The sequence below is a fragment of the Chiroxiphia lanceolata genome, chromosome 24 (genome assembly GCF_009829145.1).
Source record: "Chiroxiphia lanceolata isolate bChiLan1 chromosome 24, bChiLan1.pri, whole genome shotgun sequence".
NCBI lineage: Eukaryota > Metazoa > Chordata > Aves > Passeriformes > Pipridae > Chiroxiphia > Chiroxiphia lanceolata.
In genome coordinates this window covers 3,897,519-3,914,644 of record NC_045660.1, presented here as the reverse complement: position 1 = coordinate 3,914,644, position 17,126 = coordinate 3,897,519, and the positions used below count along the sequence as shown (strand labels likewise).

At 49.9% G+C, this 17,126-nt stretch overlaps 1 protein-coding gene across 4 annotated transcripts; it reads left to right on the top strand.

The window, feature by feature from the left end:
- Positions 1-3,939: 3,939 nt before the first annotated feature.
- On the top strand, positions 3,940-16,412 carry DHDDS (dehydrodolichyl diphosphate synthase subunit). Of its 4 annotated transcripts, XR_004360800.1 has the most exons (10): positions 3,940-4,032; positions 5,706-5,790; positions 6,637-6,753; positions 7,368-7,510; positions 8,207-8,323; positions 8,499-8,600; positions 9,259-9,373; positions 10,950-11,057; positions 14,046-15,780; positions 15,889-16,412. XR_004360800.1 is itself a non-coding variant. In XM_032710083.1 (9 exons), the coding sequence occupies exons 2-9, from the start codon at positions 5,728-5,730 to the stop codon at positions 14,280-14,282; spliced, it is 1,002 nt and encodes a 333-aa protein (XP_032565974.1). In that variant the 5' UTR covers positions 3,940-4,032; positions 5,706-5,727; the 3' UTR covers positions 14,283-16,412. The 4 variants fall into 4 exon arrangements, 3 of the variants coding, with proteins under 3 accessions (XP_032565974.1, XP_032565975.1, XP_032565976.1); XM_032710083.1 differs by having other exon boundaries at positions 14,046-16,412; XM_032710084.1 differs by having other exon boundaries at positions 3,944-4,041; positions 5,703-5,790; positions 14,046-16,412.
- Positions 16,413-17,126: the final 714 nt, after the last annotated feature.

Here is a 17,126-nt window from a genome sequence, read left to right as displayed (position 1 = left end):
GAGCAGAGGAGCCACATCACAGGGAGGAGCTCATGGCTGCTTGTTCTCCTGAGCTTCAAACAGGCTCTGGCACAGCTTGGATGAGCTGCAGGGGACCCACTCCTGCTCCTGCCCTGCCCCAGGGAGGGAGGCTGAGGGGAAAGGCTGGCTGTGGAGTGCCAGGGAGATGCCCATGGGCCGGTCCCGTGGGTCCCTCTGCTCCTCGTAGCTTCTCACTTCCAGGGCAGTGTGAGGATTTGCAGTTTTTCCATGGTTGCTCAATTGTTGACACCAGCAGAACCCAGATTTGGGCTCAGCCTGGGAGGAAATGGATCATCCCTCAGGGTCAGACCAACACCACCTGCTCATGGGCTGTGAGCTGCAGCCTGTGGGAGACCAAGTCAAAAGAAAACCACTTGTTTTTCCCCCAATCCCTCCCAAGTGCCAGCCCAGAGAGCATAAGGTGTTTCATGCAGCCAGCTCTTCCCCTCTAAGGCTTCTCCCTGCCTCTGGAACACGGAGCTGGGGAGTGGGAGGGCTTCATGGAGCAGGAATGCTCTTTGTTAAGCCTTGGGCACCGGACACGGGGCAAACCCAGCTCCTGGGAATGTTGCTGGCAGCATTTCCTTTGGAACTCATGTACACATCCCACCCAGGGCTCACATAGATCCAGCCATGGCCTGCTCCAGACACCAGACTGGATCTTCCCACGGGCTCTGGATCAAACCCACACAGGACAAACACACACCTCTGCTCCTCCTGCCCATCCCACACTCCAAAAACTGATGGCTCCTGCGCCTCCCCAGGGACAGAGGACAAGGGTGTCCCCGGGTTAGTGGCTGCTGTCCCCCCTCCCCATGGCCCCCCCCAAGTCTTGCCTTTATTTATTGGCCCTGGTGGACACCCCTTCTCCCAGGGCAGCCCCCCAGGCCGTGCCAAAGCCAAGGCCAAGTGAAACCTGCACTAGGACGTGCGTGAATGACGTATCTTTGGGTTTGTTTGTCGTCTTTTGTTTTGGGTTTGTTCTTTTCCTTTTTTTTTTTTTTTTTTTTTTAATATAAATATTCTGGTTTTGTATTTTTGTATATTTTAATCTTTAAGAAAAGAAAAGGAAAAAGAAGAAAAAAAAAAAAAGAGAGAGACAAAAAGGACATAATTCCTGCAACTTATTCTCAGGTATTCGAGCAATCTCAGGGATAAAATGCCTCTGTAGCCCAGTGCTGGACAGAGAGGAGGGTTTTTTTCTAACAGCACAAAGAAGTGATGAAGTTTGCATTGGAAGTGTAGATCTACCTCACTGCATGTTTGCTAGGTGGGCTGACGTGTTGTCGAGCTTTTCAGTTGTGTTTTTTGGTATGTTTGGGATTTGTTTTCTTTTTAACTGTATTTTAATAGTCTCTCTCCCTTTCCCATGCACTGATGGAGGAATTTGGGTTTGCAGATCTGTGTGTGAGGATGGAGAAGCCAGGCAGTGCCATGGGGCAGGGAACAGCTGCTAGAGCCCATGTTGGCTCCCCAGCTCCAGAGTTTTTCCCAGCCTGGTGGCTTTTGAGGACTGTCCTCTGTTTCTCTCTCCTGTTTATGCTCATACACCCCCTCCCCACCATCCCAATGGGAACTCTGCAGCCCACCCCGTGCCTGAGCCCTCCTGTTGCCCACGGGCTGGGATGTCACACAGGCTCCCAGCAGGCTGGTGCCGTGTGGTTGGGGGTTGGAAAGCCAGGATGGTGGGCCCAGCCTAATTCAGGGGGTCCCAGCCCCATTCAGGGGAACATGGCAAGAGCAGACAGTGGTCAGTAGGGTGTTGGGAGACTGAGGGTTATCCTCAATCCCTCAGTCCCCTGCCTTGAGCTGAGGGCTGGCTGTCCGTGACCCTCTGGGACAAGGGACCTGGTTCCAAGTCCAAGGGAGGTGAAACTCCTCCATATTTTACTCCCTTCTTGGCTTCCCTCAAATGCTGACTCACCATGGCTGGGGGAAACTCTGGATGCCAGTTTTTGGGGCATTAACACTCCACTTTGCAGCCTTCCCAGGGAGGGTGTCTCGCCGTGCCGGTGTCGGGCCGTGGGCGCAGTTTCTGCTGGTTTTTAGTAGCAATAGGTTTAGATGTAGAGCAGGGCTGGATCAGATGGGGAGCACTGACTCCATCCTCAAGGTTTGGGGTCACCAGGGGGACTTGCTGAGGCTGCTGGAGCCCGGTGACCCCCGGCACGTGGGCATTGAGGGGGATGGAGAGCAGCTCCCCAGCCGCTCCCTGCCTTGCTCCGGTAGTTTTATGGTGAGGTGGTGGTCTCTTCTTGGGAGGGGTGGGGGGGAAGGACTTTTAGTTCCTGGCTAGCAACGGGATCTATACAGAACTACTTCAGGAAAACAGCTTTAGTCTGACGGGGTAAATGCAATAGAGCGTTGGCGGGGGGCTCTTGGCCTCCCCTCGGCACCTCGGCTGTGCCAGGGAAACTGCTGCCCCCCTAATTCCTGTATCTGTCCTCAAGAATCCTGTAGGACCTTCCCCACCCCCCCTTCCTGCTCCCACTTTAATGGTCTGGTGATTTTTTCTGCTAGATGTCTAGTGTGTGTGTGTGTGTGTAAATACCTCTGTAAATCTTTCCATTTTCTCTCAGTATTCTCCTTGATTATTGTTTACAAAAATAAGAGGAAAAAAAATTAAAAAAAAAAAAATAGCCAAATGATCTAATAGGTTATGGACCAGGGAGATGGGATCTGCTCTCCCACATAGAGCTGCCAGGTATGAGCTCTGTAACCATCCCTGTCCTGGGCTAAAGCAAATAGAGGATCACTCAGGTTTCCCCGGGGCCAGAGCGGTGCCGGGATCCAAGAAAACAGGGATTTTTTAATCTGCAAAGGGGAAGCCACGCTGGAGAAAGATGGGATTGATTCTCATCATCACCTCCTTGTGTTTGCCAATGTGGTTCTTCCCGTTATCTTTGACAATAATTAACTGAATTGCTGCATCATCACCCACCCTTGCCCATGCTGGGCACTATGCATGAGGGGATGGGGCAACGCTCAGGGTCCTGCTGTGACACAGGAGTGTTTGAATGTATGAGGAATAAAATAAAGATATCCCTCAGGAGGGGGGTGTCTTACCCTGGGGCGAAAAGCCTCGAGTCCCCCGAAAGTTGTCTACGAGGAGACGGAAGAATGTAACCCATGTTTACTGCTAGCAACCAAAGTTTGTGTCAAACCCGTGAAGTTTTATGGAGTTGGGTGGGAGGGAGGGGACGAATCGGGGTGGCTGTGTGTGTGTGAGGCTCAGGGTGACCCCTGAGTAGCTCACACTTTTCCAAAGAGATTCCCTGTTGGAGTCCCTGCAGTGAGATTCCCCCGATTCCTGTTGCCACAGGTTGCCCCCCTCCACCCCGTTCATTTTATTTTGGGGTTGTTTTTTTTTTGTACCAACTGTGTAAAATGTTGTCTGGGGAAAAAAAAATAAAAATAATAAAGACCATGGGCAATGGCTGCTGGTGATGCTGTGTGTGTGGTTACTCTTGTTTTTCTCCCCTGGGGTTGAGGAGCCCAGACCCCAAAATGGGTGACAGGGCAGGGAATTGGGGTATCTGAAAAAACCAACACAGCCCCGCCACGGGATCACAGACTGGTTTGGGTTGGGAAGGACTTTGAAAGTCATCTTGTCCCACCCCCTACTATGGGCAGGGACACCTTCCACTAGCCCAGGTTGCTCCAAACCGGCCTTGGACACTTCCAGGGATGGGGCAGCCACAGCTGCTCTGGGCAAGCTGTGCCAGAACCTCCCCACCCTCACAGGGAGGAATTCCTTCCCAATATCCCACCTAGCCCCGCCCTCTGGCAGTGGGAAGCCATTCCCTGCGTCCAGTCCCTCCCCGGCTCCGTTGGAGCCCCTTCAGGCCACAGAACGGCCCCCCCGCCATGACGCCCTCCCCTCACAGCCCCCGCGCATGCGCACGGCCCCGCCCCGCCCTGGGCGCCGCCTGTGACGTAAGCGGAAGGGCACGTCACGCTCCGGCCGAGGCTGAGGGGGCACCGGCGGGGCAGGGACCGGGAGCGGGAGAGGTACCGGGAATGCGGGGGGAAACGGGGAGGTACCGGACACCGCGGGGGGACAGGGAGGGGGCCGGGGCAGGTACCAGGCACCGAGGGGGAACTGGACATCGGGGAGAACTGGGAGGGGGCCGGGGTAGGTACCGAGACCGGGAGGGGGCCGGGGCGGTACCAGGACACCGGGAGGAGACCGAGGGAGGTACCGGGCACTGGAAGGGAACCGGGCGTCAGGGGGGACACCGGGAGGAGACCGGGGGAGGTAGCAGGCACCGGGAGGGAACCGCGGAGGGCACCGGTACCGGGCAGGAGCTGGGCACCGGCGGGATACCGGGAGGGGAGTGGAGAAGGTACCAGGCACCGGAGGGGAACCGGAGCAGGTACCGGGCATCCGGGGGCATCAGGGCGGGGGGGACTGGGCAGCGGGCATCGGGCAGGAACTGGGCAGTAACCGGCCACCGGCTGGACGTTGGGGCGAGGAGTCGGGCACCGAGGGAAAGGCCAGGGAGGCACCGGGAATTGGTCACTGAAGAGAACCCGGATGGCACCGGGGAGGGCACCGGGGAGGAGGGCACAGGGACACCCCTCGGGGGTGGGGGGTTGAAGGCGCGGGGGAGCCTCGTTACACCGGAGCTCTCCCGGTGGAGGCCCGAGGGCCGCCCCGTGCCCGCCTCCCCCTCGCCCGGGGGGCTGTCACCGGGAGCTGAGTCACCGCCGGTCCTTCCCCCGCTCGGAACCGGAGCCGGGGGCAGCGGCGTCCCGGGGCTTCTGGGGGGCGAGTCACGGCCCTGCCGTGCTCTGCCCCGGGGCACAGACAAGGGGCTGCTCTGGGAAGGTTTATCTTTAAGGTGACTCTGTAAAATCGCCCCTAAAAGGTTGATGAGCAGCCAGAGCTGGCGTTGGGATGTTCTCAGCCCGAGCGGTGCAAGGGGAGGGTTAAGAGCTTTAGAACAGCCCGAGGTTCAGCAGTTCCTCGCCTTAATGTCTTGTGGGTAGAGATCCCTTCCTGAGGAATGAGGCAGAGAAAGCCCATATGGAACAATAATGCCATCGGTGTAATTGAATCTGCCTCTGCCCCTGGAGGGTGGAATGATATCCAGGTGGCTGGGTCTGGGCTGTTGCCCCCACAGCTCTCCCAGTGTTGTTGCTGTGCCCATGTCTCTCAGTGTTCCTGACTGAGAGACCTGAAGAAACCTGGAAATTCAGTAAACTTGTTAGCTCAAACCACATCTTAGGATTTGATGTGCAGGTATTGTGGTAAAAAAACCCCCACAATATTTTTACAGCTGCAGAGGCCAGAGCTCTTTATTTGTGAAGGCAGAGAAGTACCAGTGGGTGACATGGGCACAGGGCAGTTGTGGTGCAGGTTGTGGCTTCATAAAAATCAGTTTGTGCTGATGCTACCCTGTGAGTGGCACACCCAAATTGTGTGTCTGTACGAGCTTGGCTGGAGGTCTCAGTGGTGGTTTTCCTTGCCACCAGCAAGGATTCACTTGGATGACACAGCTGGAAAATTCCAGAGCTCATTCCTGAGCTTCCCCATTGCCTGCTTATCAAAGGACTTGTGCAGACAGTATAAAGGGCTCCAGAACAGCAAGTCAAAGCTGACTTTTTTCAAGGTGGTTTGTTTGCTTTGGGCTCAAACAGTCATCTTTAACCCCTTTATTTTCATCTTCCCTTTGAAAAAGGAAAAGGAGCTCTGGGTAAAACATGTCGTGGATCAGAGAGGGCGAGCTGACCATCATTGAGAGGTTCTGTGCCAACATCATTAAGGTAAGGGATGGGTAAAGAACTGGCAGGTTCACCAGGGTTCAGGGTGGAACTGTCTCTGGAAAGGGAGCACTGCTGGCAAGGGTGCACTTAATGCTGGCATGGGATGTACATCCCTGAGCAGCATTGCAGGGTAGGAGATTATTTAAGCTTAGTCTTGAAAAAGTGCAAGGCTGTAGGCAGAGCTTGCCAATAATGAGCTTACACTCCCAGCCTTCCGTGCTGTGTGCCCTTGCTGATGAAGGCAGGGCATGGGAAGGAGGGAGAGAAGAGAGATGGTCGGATTGGGGGTCTTAAGAAATGAAACTGAGTTTCTCTGGATTAGAATAATAACTCACCAGTTCTAGGAAAATTCTGTCCTTGGTCAGCAGAGGCTTGAAGCTGGTGGTGCTGCCCTTCAGACCCAGTGAGGTCAGTGGAAAGGAATAGTCCTCTTTGTGGAGGGAAGTCTTATGACCTTCTTTTTGTTTTCTCTGAAGTTAACTGTGAAAAGGCCCTTGAAGTATAAAAAAAACGCAGCAGAAAACTGTGTGCCCCCTCCCCTGTGGCTGCAGAGAGGTTGCTGTGGCAGCACTGCTCTCCTGAGTACTGCAGTCCTCTCGTGTGAGAGAAACAGGGAGGGCAAATTTGCTTTTTAGTTTAGGCAATTGTCAATACTGACATATTTTTTGGAAACCCCATACTGGGGTTGACAAAGAGGAGCTGAACACCTTACTCATTCCAGCTGCAGATTTCATACCCTTACACTCCTACAAACAGGCAGTGCTGCCAGGACCAGTGAGGCTGAACTCTCTGTGGCTGAGATGCCTGTTCCCCTTCAGGTCTGTTGTGTTTCTCCTTGTTTTCCAGGCAGGTCCCATGCCCAAGCACGTCGCCTTCATCATGGATGGCAACCGCCGGTACGCCCAGAAGTGTCACGTGGAGAGACAGCAGGGACACTCAGAAGGCTTTGATAAGCTGGCACAGGTGGGAAGGGTGTTTGCTGCTTTGCTGTGGTGCACGTTTGAGCTGTGTTTGCAGCTGGACTGGTGTCTTGTGTTCCTTCTCTTCACTGGAGTCAGTGTTTGGAGGTATCTCCAGAGTCACTCCTGGGCTTGGAGCTGATGTTTGTCATCAGGGTTCACAGCTTCAGCTCCTCTCTCTTTGTTATCTTGCAGAGTCATTCTATTCAGCTGTTTTCCTCTCAGTTTTATACTCAATTAAAATATCTACCTTCCAGATCCTGAAGCTTTTATTTCTGTGAAACAGGTTGGAAGAGGTTTTGAAAGGTACAGTACTATAAAATTTATAACATTACCTACCAGAGGTACTTTCCCTGGCTGGATTAGTCCCATATCCGTGATGGATTCTCATCCTCAGGGAGTGCTGTTTTCCTTCTGTCCTTTAAAATAAACCTGAATTTCACATCTAGTGGGTTTCATTGTCAGCTCTTGATGGTTGTTTCTTTTGATCCAGTCTTGGCATCATGGGAACCAACAGGAAGGTTTTACAGTGGAAAAGCTGAATCTTGTTGGCCTCTCTGATTGTCTCAGTCTGTTTATCTGACTTCTGCTTTTCTGTTATGTTTTGTCTTCTTGCAGACACTCCGGTGGTGCTTAAATCTGGGCATTCAGGAGGTGACTGTTTATGCCTTTAGCATTGAGAACTTCAAACGCTCCAAGGAGGAGGTGGACGGACTGATGGACCTGGCAAGACAGAAGTTCAGTCGTCTCCTGGAAGAACAGTAAGAGTCCTCCCATGTCTGTCTGTATCCCACAGGGTGCAACTGAAGCAGAAGGTGATGAAGAGATGTCTACAGGGATGTTACAAGTTGTGGAAATGGATTCAATGAAGGAAAACCTTCTCCACCTCCAGTTAGAGATTAGTCTGGAGGGGCTCTGCCTGCCTGGATGGGATGTAGAGCTCCTGTGCATCACAGTCCCACCTCCACACCAGATTTGTGTCAACAGTCCCATCCAAACCATGGGGACAGGACAGCATTCAGATAAGCAGGAGTTTCTGATTGTGCTGATTTAGTACCAGAGTACCAGATGCCTTGTTTTCATTAAATATCAAAGCATTGTCTTAATTTTTGATTAGTTAGAGGTGCCTGGAGTCTGTGTTAGTATTCTAAGCTTCCACATGGATTTTTATAACTTTTAGGTAGGGGTGCCTAATCTGTGATCATTTCCTAGGCCTTTGGTTATGTCTGTGCCTCAGGAACTTGTATGGGGAATGAGCAGTTTCCCCCTATGGAATGGTTTGGGATCATCAAATCCAAGCCAGCTTTGCACACCTGAAAAACATTTGGTGGTTTTGCCTTTCTCTGATTCTCGGTTTTACTGAAGCTGTTGGTGGATGTAACACAGGGCAGATGTGGCACTTGTGCAGTAGAGACTGCCCTGTTTTCTGTGGTCCTCACTCTCGTTGTTGGGTGTAGGGAGAACCTGAAGAAGCACGGGGTGTGTATCCGTGTCCTGGGGGACCTGCCACTCCTGCCCGTGGATATTCAGGAGCTGATTGCCCAGGCTGTGCTGGCAACCAGGAACTACAACAAGTAAGTGACACTCAGCCTAAATTGCTGATACCTCACGTCTTCCTTCTTCTTCCTGGAGGCTGAGACTTGGCAGACGTGCTACACCTCTTTTTTCATCTTTGTCCTACAGTCACACATAACTGTCACCAGCTGGACCTTCCTTGGATTAGCCTTTCACATCTTTTCCTCTTTTCAGATGCTTTCTAAATGTCTGCTTTGCATACACATCGAGACATGAGATCAGCAATGCTGTGAGGGAGATGGCCTGGGGGGTGGAACAAGGACTGCTCGAACCCAGGTAACTCTTGGCTTTCTCTGTGAGGCTTCCTGGGTGAATCCTGCCTGTCTTGCCATCTACACTGCACGAGCAACCTCTCAGAAGCCAAGTGGCTTTTAGATATATCTCATTAAACCAGTAGGACTGGAACAAATGACTTAAAGTTACTATGCAATGTTTGGTTTTTATTATTTCAGTTGCCATGGGGATAGATACACAACCAAGACAGACAAGAAATTAGGTCTGTGTCTTAAGTTAGTTCAAATGTGAAGGCAGATTTTATGTCACAACAATTGGCTGCTTGGCTGACAGTCTTAGCTATGAGGTCAAAGAACAGATGAATCATGAATACTGCACTGTTCCTCCACCCTGAAGGAGATGGAGTAGTTACACTCTGCTCCAGCTGGAAATCCTCACAGTCTGGTTCCACCTCTGTGTTATGTTTCAAAGAGAATGGAGGGGGATGCTCTGGGGGGGCTGAAGGAGCATTTGGAATAGCCTGTGGAGCAGCCAGCAGTGTCCATCAGAAGCAAGCTGATGACCGGCTGTGGTTCAGCTCCACCACCCAGTTTTAACCTGCAGTCCTGTGTTTATGTAAAACCCCTCAGCAATTCTGATTTAGTAGTGCCACATCCACCAGGTCAGGACAATAAATTAATAAAATATGTCTGTCTTTTAGTGATGTGTCAGAATCCTTGCTGGACAAGTGTCTGTACACCAGCAACTCCCCCGACCCAGACCTCCTGATCCGGACCTCTGGAGAGGTTCGCTTGAGTGATTTCTTGCTCTGGCAGGTAAAGTCCTTCTTTTCTCTTTGAAATATTCCATCTCTACCTCAAAGAGTGCTAGTGTTCTACTGACTCCAGCTGTGAGCTGACATGAGGGCTCTGAAACTCTCTCTGCCAAGGGTTAGGCAACTTCTTGCATGGCCTGAGTGCTGGGGCACCTCTGAGGAATCTGTTTCTTGCCTAAAATAACTTGCAGCACAAATCTGAAATTGTATTATTAAGTGAAAACACTTAATAATGAATCATAAATCAGCCTAGGTGACAGCAGTCAAGGAAATCCTGAATTGCTCATCCTTTTGCTCCTCTCCTCACGTTTAGGTAATTCCTCATTTGAGTGGTAAATTCCTGGCTTTGATTAATTTAACCTGGCAGTGTGTTTCCTGGGATGAGGAAGTCCCAGGAAGGATTTATAGATTCCTGGGAGAGGTGTTTGTCATGTGTCAGCTGGAGGTGTAGCCCTATAATGTACATCTAATGTACATGCCTGACTTGTCACAGTTTCAGGAGTCTGTTTGACTTCCATAATAAAACAAGATGCCACAAGACAGGTTCTGAGGGTGGCAAAGCCAAATCAGCATGACTGGGCTGCTAAGCTAAAACACAATAAGCTCCTAATGCATAAAAAGTTCTTGTATTAGCAGTTAAAATACCCAAAGCTGCTTCCATTTCACCCTCTCCCATGCCAGGCAGTGTTGACCTGCTTGTAGAGAACATTTGAGTCGAGCTGCCTCACTTAAAGCTCACATGTTGTTTTGCATATACAGTTTGAAGCCAAAACCCAATTGCCTTTAAGCAACCACATCAAATGTTCCCATTCCAAATTATTTAATTGGCAAGTTCTCAGAAGCTCTCAGGCCTGAGTTGTGGTTACCTACCAAGGCATCCCCCTCTCCTCCCTCCAGTTTTGAGCACACCTGTACCTTGGATGGGTGTCAGTGCTATGAAATAACACTTTGCTTGCTCCTCTCAGTGGCAGAGGAGTCCTTTCAAGTGTTAGATTTTTTGGTAATGGCCATGGGAACACATTTACCTGAAATTTTGAGGAGCCTGATGGCAAAAACAGGCTTTAAGCTGAAAGGGTTCATCTTTCAGCTCGAGGGTATCTTTGGTGCACAACAGCTCTTGGCTTCATTGAGCAGTTTAAATGCCATGAGTGGGCAGTAAGGAGTATCACTACATGTCATTTGAAGAATGGCTTAAATGTCATGTCCTGGTCCTCAGTTCAACTATTACTCCCTCAGACTTTGGTACCCCAGTGTTGCTATTTTAGTTTTTTTATAAGTCTGTGATGCTTAAGCTATTAAAAATACCTCTGTGAAGACCAGCACAGCATTAGAAAGAATTCTGATGTCTTTGCAGGAGTGGATGACTAGTGTCCCAGCATTAAAAAGTAATTAGAAAGACTCTGCATTGTGCAATTTCAAACCCTCCTGGCTGGTACTTATTTTAAGTAGAATCTGATAACACAGCTTAGGTAAAACCTTTGTGGGGAAACTGGCACAGTTTGCCCAGCAGAGCTGCATCTTGATGACTTTTTACCCTTGTTCCATGATTGAATTGTTGGTGATCTTGCTTTCTGCAGACATCCCATTCATGCCTGGTGTTTCAATCAGTCTTGTGGCCAGAATATTCCTTCTGGAACTTGTGTGAGGCAATCCTTCGGTTCCAGATGAACTACGGTGCTTTACAGGTAAGGGAGCCCCAGGGAGGTAAAGCTCAACACCAAGTGTTACCTGCACAGCTGGAGATCAGGTGAGAGGGTGCAAAGTGGGAACAGGAATTGTTAGTTAAGATCCTGTTGCAGTAGCAGCTCGTGGCAGATGTGTTGCTTCTCCTGTTGTACCCATGTGGCTTGTTACAACATCTTAGTGTGTGGCCAGACTCCTCTGCTTTCAGCAATACCCAAAATGTCTAAAGCCACCACTGTCTCTGTTACTCATTGCTCATTCCCCCAGCTGGAGTATCTGTCCCAGAACTCACACAAGAAGTAAGGACTCCTGAGCTGCTACAGGGTGAAAACAACCAGTTTGAGTCACAAACTTCATCAGTGGCTTAAGCAAAGACTGCTGAGCTCACACTGAGCAGGGAGAATTTCCATGCTCTTTCTCTAACCCCCCTGTTGTTTTGAGGGTTGTAACGAGTGGGTTTAGAGTTTCCTTTCTGGGAGCTGAAGTGGGGCTGGCTGAGCTGTGAGTCTGTGGACAAGTACCCTCTTTCTGGTGGGTCCAGATGTACCTGCTGAAGGGATTGTTCCCATTGACATTTTTCCTCTCCTCTTCGATCTGTTGTTGTGAGCTTTCCCTGACCTGGTTCAGATAAATCTGGCCAACTAAATAGTGATTTAGTAATCTGGCTATTTATAAGCAAAGCAAGTACAGGAGCTGGAGCTCTTGATAAGGAAGTTTGGGGGGCAGCAGCTTGTAGAACAGAGATAGCAGTAATTGGCAGGAGGAGGACCTTGGGGTGGTGACTCTTAACCTCCACCATATCTGGTCGCTGAGCGTGTGTTCCTTAGTTATTTGGGTCCTCTTTTTAAAACAGGCATTATATTGCCCTTTTCTACCTTCAAGGACCTTGCTCACCTCTGAGAGTTGTCAAAGAGATTACAGCCAGTCATGGTTATGGCTGAATTTAATCAGGTGCAGTCAGTCTGGCAGCATCCAAACTCTCCACGTCCTTAACCTCTTTTATTCCTATTCCTGGACCAAGTTTGCCCTTTTCCTACCAGCAGTTCATTGTATTAGTACAACTAATGGCAGTTCACCTTCTGCATGAAGAGGGAAGCAAAAAAGGCTGTAGTGTTTGTCATTGCCATGAGCTTGGCCTCTGTCTGGAACAGTAAGGTCACTGTTCTGACTTTGCTCCTGGTGCTGGTTTCTGACTGGTAACAAATGCTGCTTCTGTTCCCAGCTATTCTCATCTTTTCTTATTCCTGGTTTGTGGCTGAATGTGCTCATGCCATGCTATTATCAAGGTTTCTTATTGTCCGGATTTGTTCTCTGGTCAGTTTTCTCCCTGTAAGACCCACTTTGCAGTATCTAAAGCTGAAAGGTTTCAAGGGAGACCTCACAATTGTGCAAAGTTCCTCCCTCAGAGGAACTGCTGAGATTTAGGAGCTGGATTTTTTTTTTTCCATTTAGAATAGGTGATCTTGAAAGCCAGAAGTACCTAGATCTCATGAAACAAGTTCCCTTGGTGGAAGGGTTACTGTCAGTGAGGCTGGTGGAGCCAAGGGGTGACTTGCTGAGAAGCCAGGATATATTCCAGCAGCTGTGACTGCTTTGGGAATGTGCTGCTGCATTTGGGATGCACGAGGCAGTTTGGGTGTAGATGGGCAACTGGATGGAAGGGGGTGACAAAATACATTAAAAAACTTGAATAGGAAGTATTTGATAAAAGATTTCCTCCTTCCATTGACTCAAACAACATCACAACTAATGGCTGCCATCTTAATTTTCCAGTTACCCTGCTGCTCAACAGGTAGTCCCAGGATCAGTTAGAACCTGCTTTTGGTGCCTGGTAGATCTAGGGAGAGAATGCAGGTTCCTGCATTCTCTGGAATGCAGAATTCATTCTCTGCCCAGCCTGCCCCATGCAGGGGTCAGGCCCAGTCTTTTCTGGTGAATAAACAGAATTTCACATTGAGGGTTGAAGGCTTCTGCTGAACAGGCTGATGGTCCCTGCATTTCACATCAGCAGGGCTACAGCCCTGGAGTGCATCCATTCAGTGGGGTTTCTGTGGCTGGGAATATTTCTGCTCTCATTCCCAGCACAACAAAAGCTTATTTCCAGTGCCAGAGCATAGGCTGACTTGGGCTCAGGGAAAGCGTGGGGAAGAGTGAGTCAGGCTCTCATTAGAGTAATTATTTCTCCTTGCTTGTTTGAAACACCAGCACTCCCTAAGTGTGTGTGTGTGTGTATGTGTGTGTGTGAGGTTATGTCACAGTGACCAGTTTAACTGTTTTTAAAAATAGAAGCTTAATATTCCTGCCTGCTGCTGATGTGTTTTTTGTTGTTGGAGGCTGCAGGCCAGGGCATGTGCAATAAGGAGAAATCTGAAAGTGGTGTTCTCCAACAAAAGATTTCAAATACTTGAAGGGTAGGCAAGGATGGCTCCTGCCTTTGCCTTATTCCTGCCCATCCTGCTGTGTCTCAAGCCAGTACATTATTAGATCACAGGCATTTGGGAATGCTGAGCCCATTCCTGCTTTTGTTCTGGAGCTGATTAGCTCAATACCTGATCATCTGCTCAAAGAATTGCCCTATAAATCATTGTTCTGAATCCCCTAAAACCTTTCAGCTGCCAGGGGAACGGGATCAAAGATGCTGCAATGACACTGGTGAGAACAGCAGTGTGCACGTCTGGGCTTTAAATGTTCTCTTCGAGCTGCTCCTCTGATTCCAATATCTGAGGGTTTTCCACAATGTGTTGTGACCTTTATCTATTTTAACTAAGTGTGAGCAGAGTTGTGTCTTGGGGAAAGGTCCAGAAGGATATCCCTGTATTTTTCATAGCCAATCAAGCAGGCAGCCTCAAAGTGGAGGAGGCAGACCCAGAACCACCCTTCATTTAACCTGCAGCTGATGGGCAAGCAGAGCCTGTGCTGCCTCACATCTGTGCCACAGGTGAGCTGAGAGGCCTGGTAAGGTGCTAACACTGCCCTGCTTTTCACTCCAGAAGGCCAGAGACTCCTACATGGAGGAGAGGAGGCGACAGCAGATGGAAAGGGATCAGGATTATGTGACAAGGAAGCTGCAGCAGGAAGGGTGTGCGTCCCACGGAGACTCCCGGCGCCGACAGACTCTGCTGCAGAAATGCACGGCCATGCGGGAGGAGAGGATCCAGGGCTTCCTGCAGGCACTGGAGCACAAGAGAGCAGACTTCTTTGAGAGATTGTGTACGGTGTCTGCATGACACAGGGGCTGGGTTACCTCAGGAGGACAACTTTCAGAGGGAGCAGCTGCTGCCCAGAGGAGCTGGCTCGCTGTGGCCCTGCAGCAGGAGTGCAGGGCTGCCCTAGGACTTGCCGTCCCCGCTGGCCCTGCAGGGACAGGGACTGTGACCCTCTCTAGTGCTGTGAATGCTGCTGAGGAAGGTGGTGCCGTCCTGTCTCACCTCCCTGCCACAGTGGCAGACAATACCTGCACCCTCGGTGACAAGAAGTTAAACTGCAATGAGCCTCCAGTTCTGTTTGACTCCTCGTGAATTGGCCCAGCCAAACCAATTCAGTCCCATTAAATCACTCCTGGGCTTGAATTCTTTCCATGGCTTTGCAGTAGGGAATCTTCTGTTGAGATTTCCTCTGCTGTCCCATCAGGGGAGCCTTGCTTTCTGGCAGGGAGAGGGTTATTCCTGGTGTCAGGGACATTCCCCACTGCCTGCTTTGGGATAGCATCTTGTCTTTTCCCCACCTGACTCTGCTGGGTTGGATAGATCTGCTCTTGGTTTCCAAAGAGCTAAAGAAGGTGTTGCCAGCCTTGCTGTGAAGAAAAAAAATACTCCAAAGCTTCACCAGATCCTGTGATCCATCTGAGCAGTGTGGGGAAAACTCAAGTGCAGAAGATGCTGGTGTTGGACCAAACTGACCTTGGGAAAGGCTCCGAGCAGGCAAGGAAAAAGGATTGGTTGGGAATTAACCTCATGGCTTAGAAGGGAAAAGAAGTTAGCTAAACCCAGGTGATGGCTACGGTATGCCAAATCCCTCTGAGCCCTCTCCAGAGACGAGTTCCAGGGAATATGGGTGGGCTTAATTCAGGAATACAGTAGCCAAACCCAACCTGACCCCAGCCAAAATGGTTCAGAAGGGCTGTTTGGCTGATTTTAGCAGGAGTGGCCGGAGCAGCTGTGGAGTGTTGTTTGTTCTCAGTTTTCCATTGGCAGGAAGCTGGACAAGCTGATTTCCAAGATTGTTTCCATCTCTAATTTCTCCTGCTTTCCGTCCCCATGGTCAAAATAAGTGAAAATGTCTGGATTTTTTGTTGTTGTTGTTGTTGTTGTTGTTCCTGATGCACACACAGGTGCGGCAGTACCAGCTATTGCTGGGTTTAAAGTGTTTCTTTTTACCTCCAGGTGAAAACTAGAAAATGCAGATTTAAAAGACTTGTAAGTGCTGCAGAGTGAGCACTTGGCACGTGACTGTGAAGAGGATAACTGCGTTGTCAGACGGGGAATAAAGCATATTCATACCAAAGTTATTTTAAAAAATGAGCTTAATGTTTAAAAGTACATAGAGCTGCTTATTCTAAGGTGTGATGAGGTTGGCATCCAGGTCTAATATAATAATATTTAACCTGTGACAGGCTCCTCATGTGATTCCTGTTAGCCTGGGAATGATCTGAAGGTTCTTTTTACAGTGTAGTGTGAGCAGTTTGATGGTGCTCCAAAGCTTGGCTGAGTGAAGCTGCATGTGCAGGTACCACCTCTTGTGTAAGTAGCAAACAGAATTTGGATAAAGATGTGCTGAGATGATGGGAGCTGTTGATTTTTAAACTTCTTTTGCTGTATTTTCTCCACATTTCAGGAAACTGTGGGAATAATGCGCTCTCCACGAGATGGAACACTGTCCAGTCTGCTTTGCCTGGCTGATGGGGGGGTTCTTCTACCCAAAAAATGTATTTTTGCCTTTAAAAAAAAAGCTTTTCTATTGTGTTATGATTCTACAGGTGACCAAAGCCACAGTGGTGGCTTTCCACAAAGTACTTGCAGGTGTGGTAAGTGAAGGATCTGGTTTACAAAAGGTTTGTAGGGGAAGTTTTAATAATCCCTTTTATAAAAGGCATTGCTGGAGTAGGGGAGGAGGAAAAGCCCTTCAAGCAGTGGCAGAAGGTTTGTATTACCTGAGTTTGTATATCCTACTGCATCAGTTATTCCAGTAAATATAATTCCAGTTATGTCCCCTGTAAGCCTGCCTTTATTAGAGGGTGGGCATAAGTTACCCAGGCAAACTTGGGAGTTTCAGGAGTTCATCTTTCCAGTGAATCTGTGGGAACAGCCTTCTGTCAGTGAGAACTGAACTTGCATAATTTGTGTTTATGGGGTGAAGATGGGAAAAATCAGCACGGCTGGAAAGATGTGCGGTCAAGGCCTGAAAAAGCCTGAGGAAGGGAGCTGGGGAGGGGGGAAGGCTGTTCCTTGGGGTGTTTTTTCGGGATGAGGTTCAATTAAAAAGTGAGAAGTTTGGGGCACAACGGAGTCGTGATGAAGACCCTTAGATGTGAAGGACGTGGGCTGTGGCCCTGCCAGGTGAGAGGAATGTCCCCTCCTGGGAGCAGCCCAGCTCCCCGAGCTGCCTGGCACCACCATCGGTCACCTGTCTTAATCCCTTTAACCGTCATTTTATCGCATTTTAACATATATTTTCCCACCCTCTCTTTTCCTTCCAGCACTGCCGGATACAACTCTCCCCCTCCCATCTCAGGATGGGGTGGAGGGGGGGAAAAAGGGGGCTCTGGGCGATTCCTCCGGGGAGAGACCACCCAGATATATCCCAGAGGGTGCTGAACGAACAGCTCCGCTCACCTGCGCGCGAGGGGGGGTGTGTGTGTGTGGGGAGGGGGGGGGGTAATATCCCCCTTTCCCCCTCCGGCCGCTTTTTTTTTTTTTTTTTTTTTTTTTTTACATTTTTACATCCCTAATTTTTACCTTTTTTCCCCCCATTTTTAATTTGCTTTCCCTCCCTCTCTCCCTCACGTCCCCCCCCCCTCCCCACAGGGTTTCCCGCGCGCGCGCGCGCTGAGGGGAGGCGCGGGAGGGGGGAAC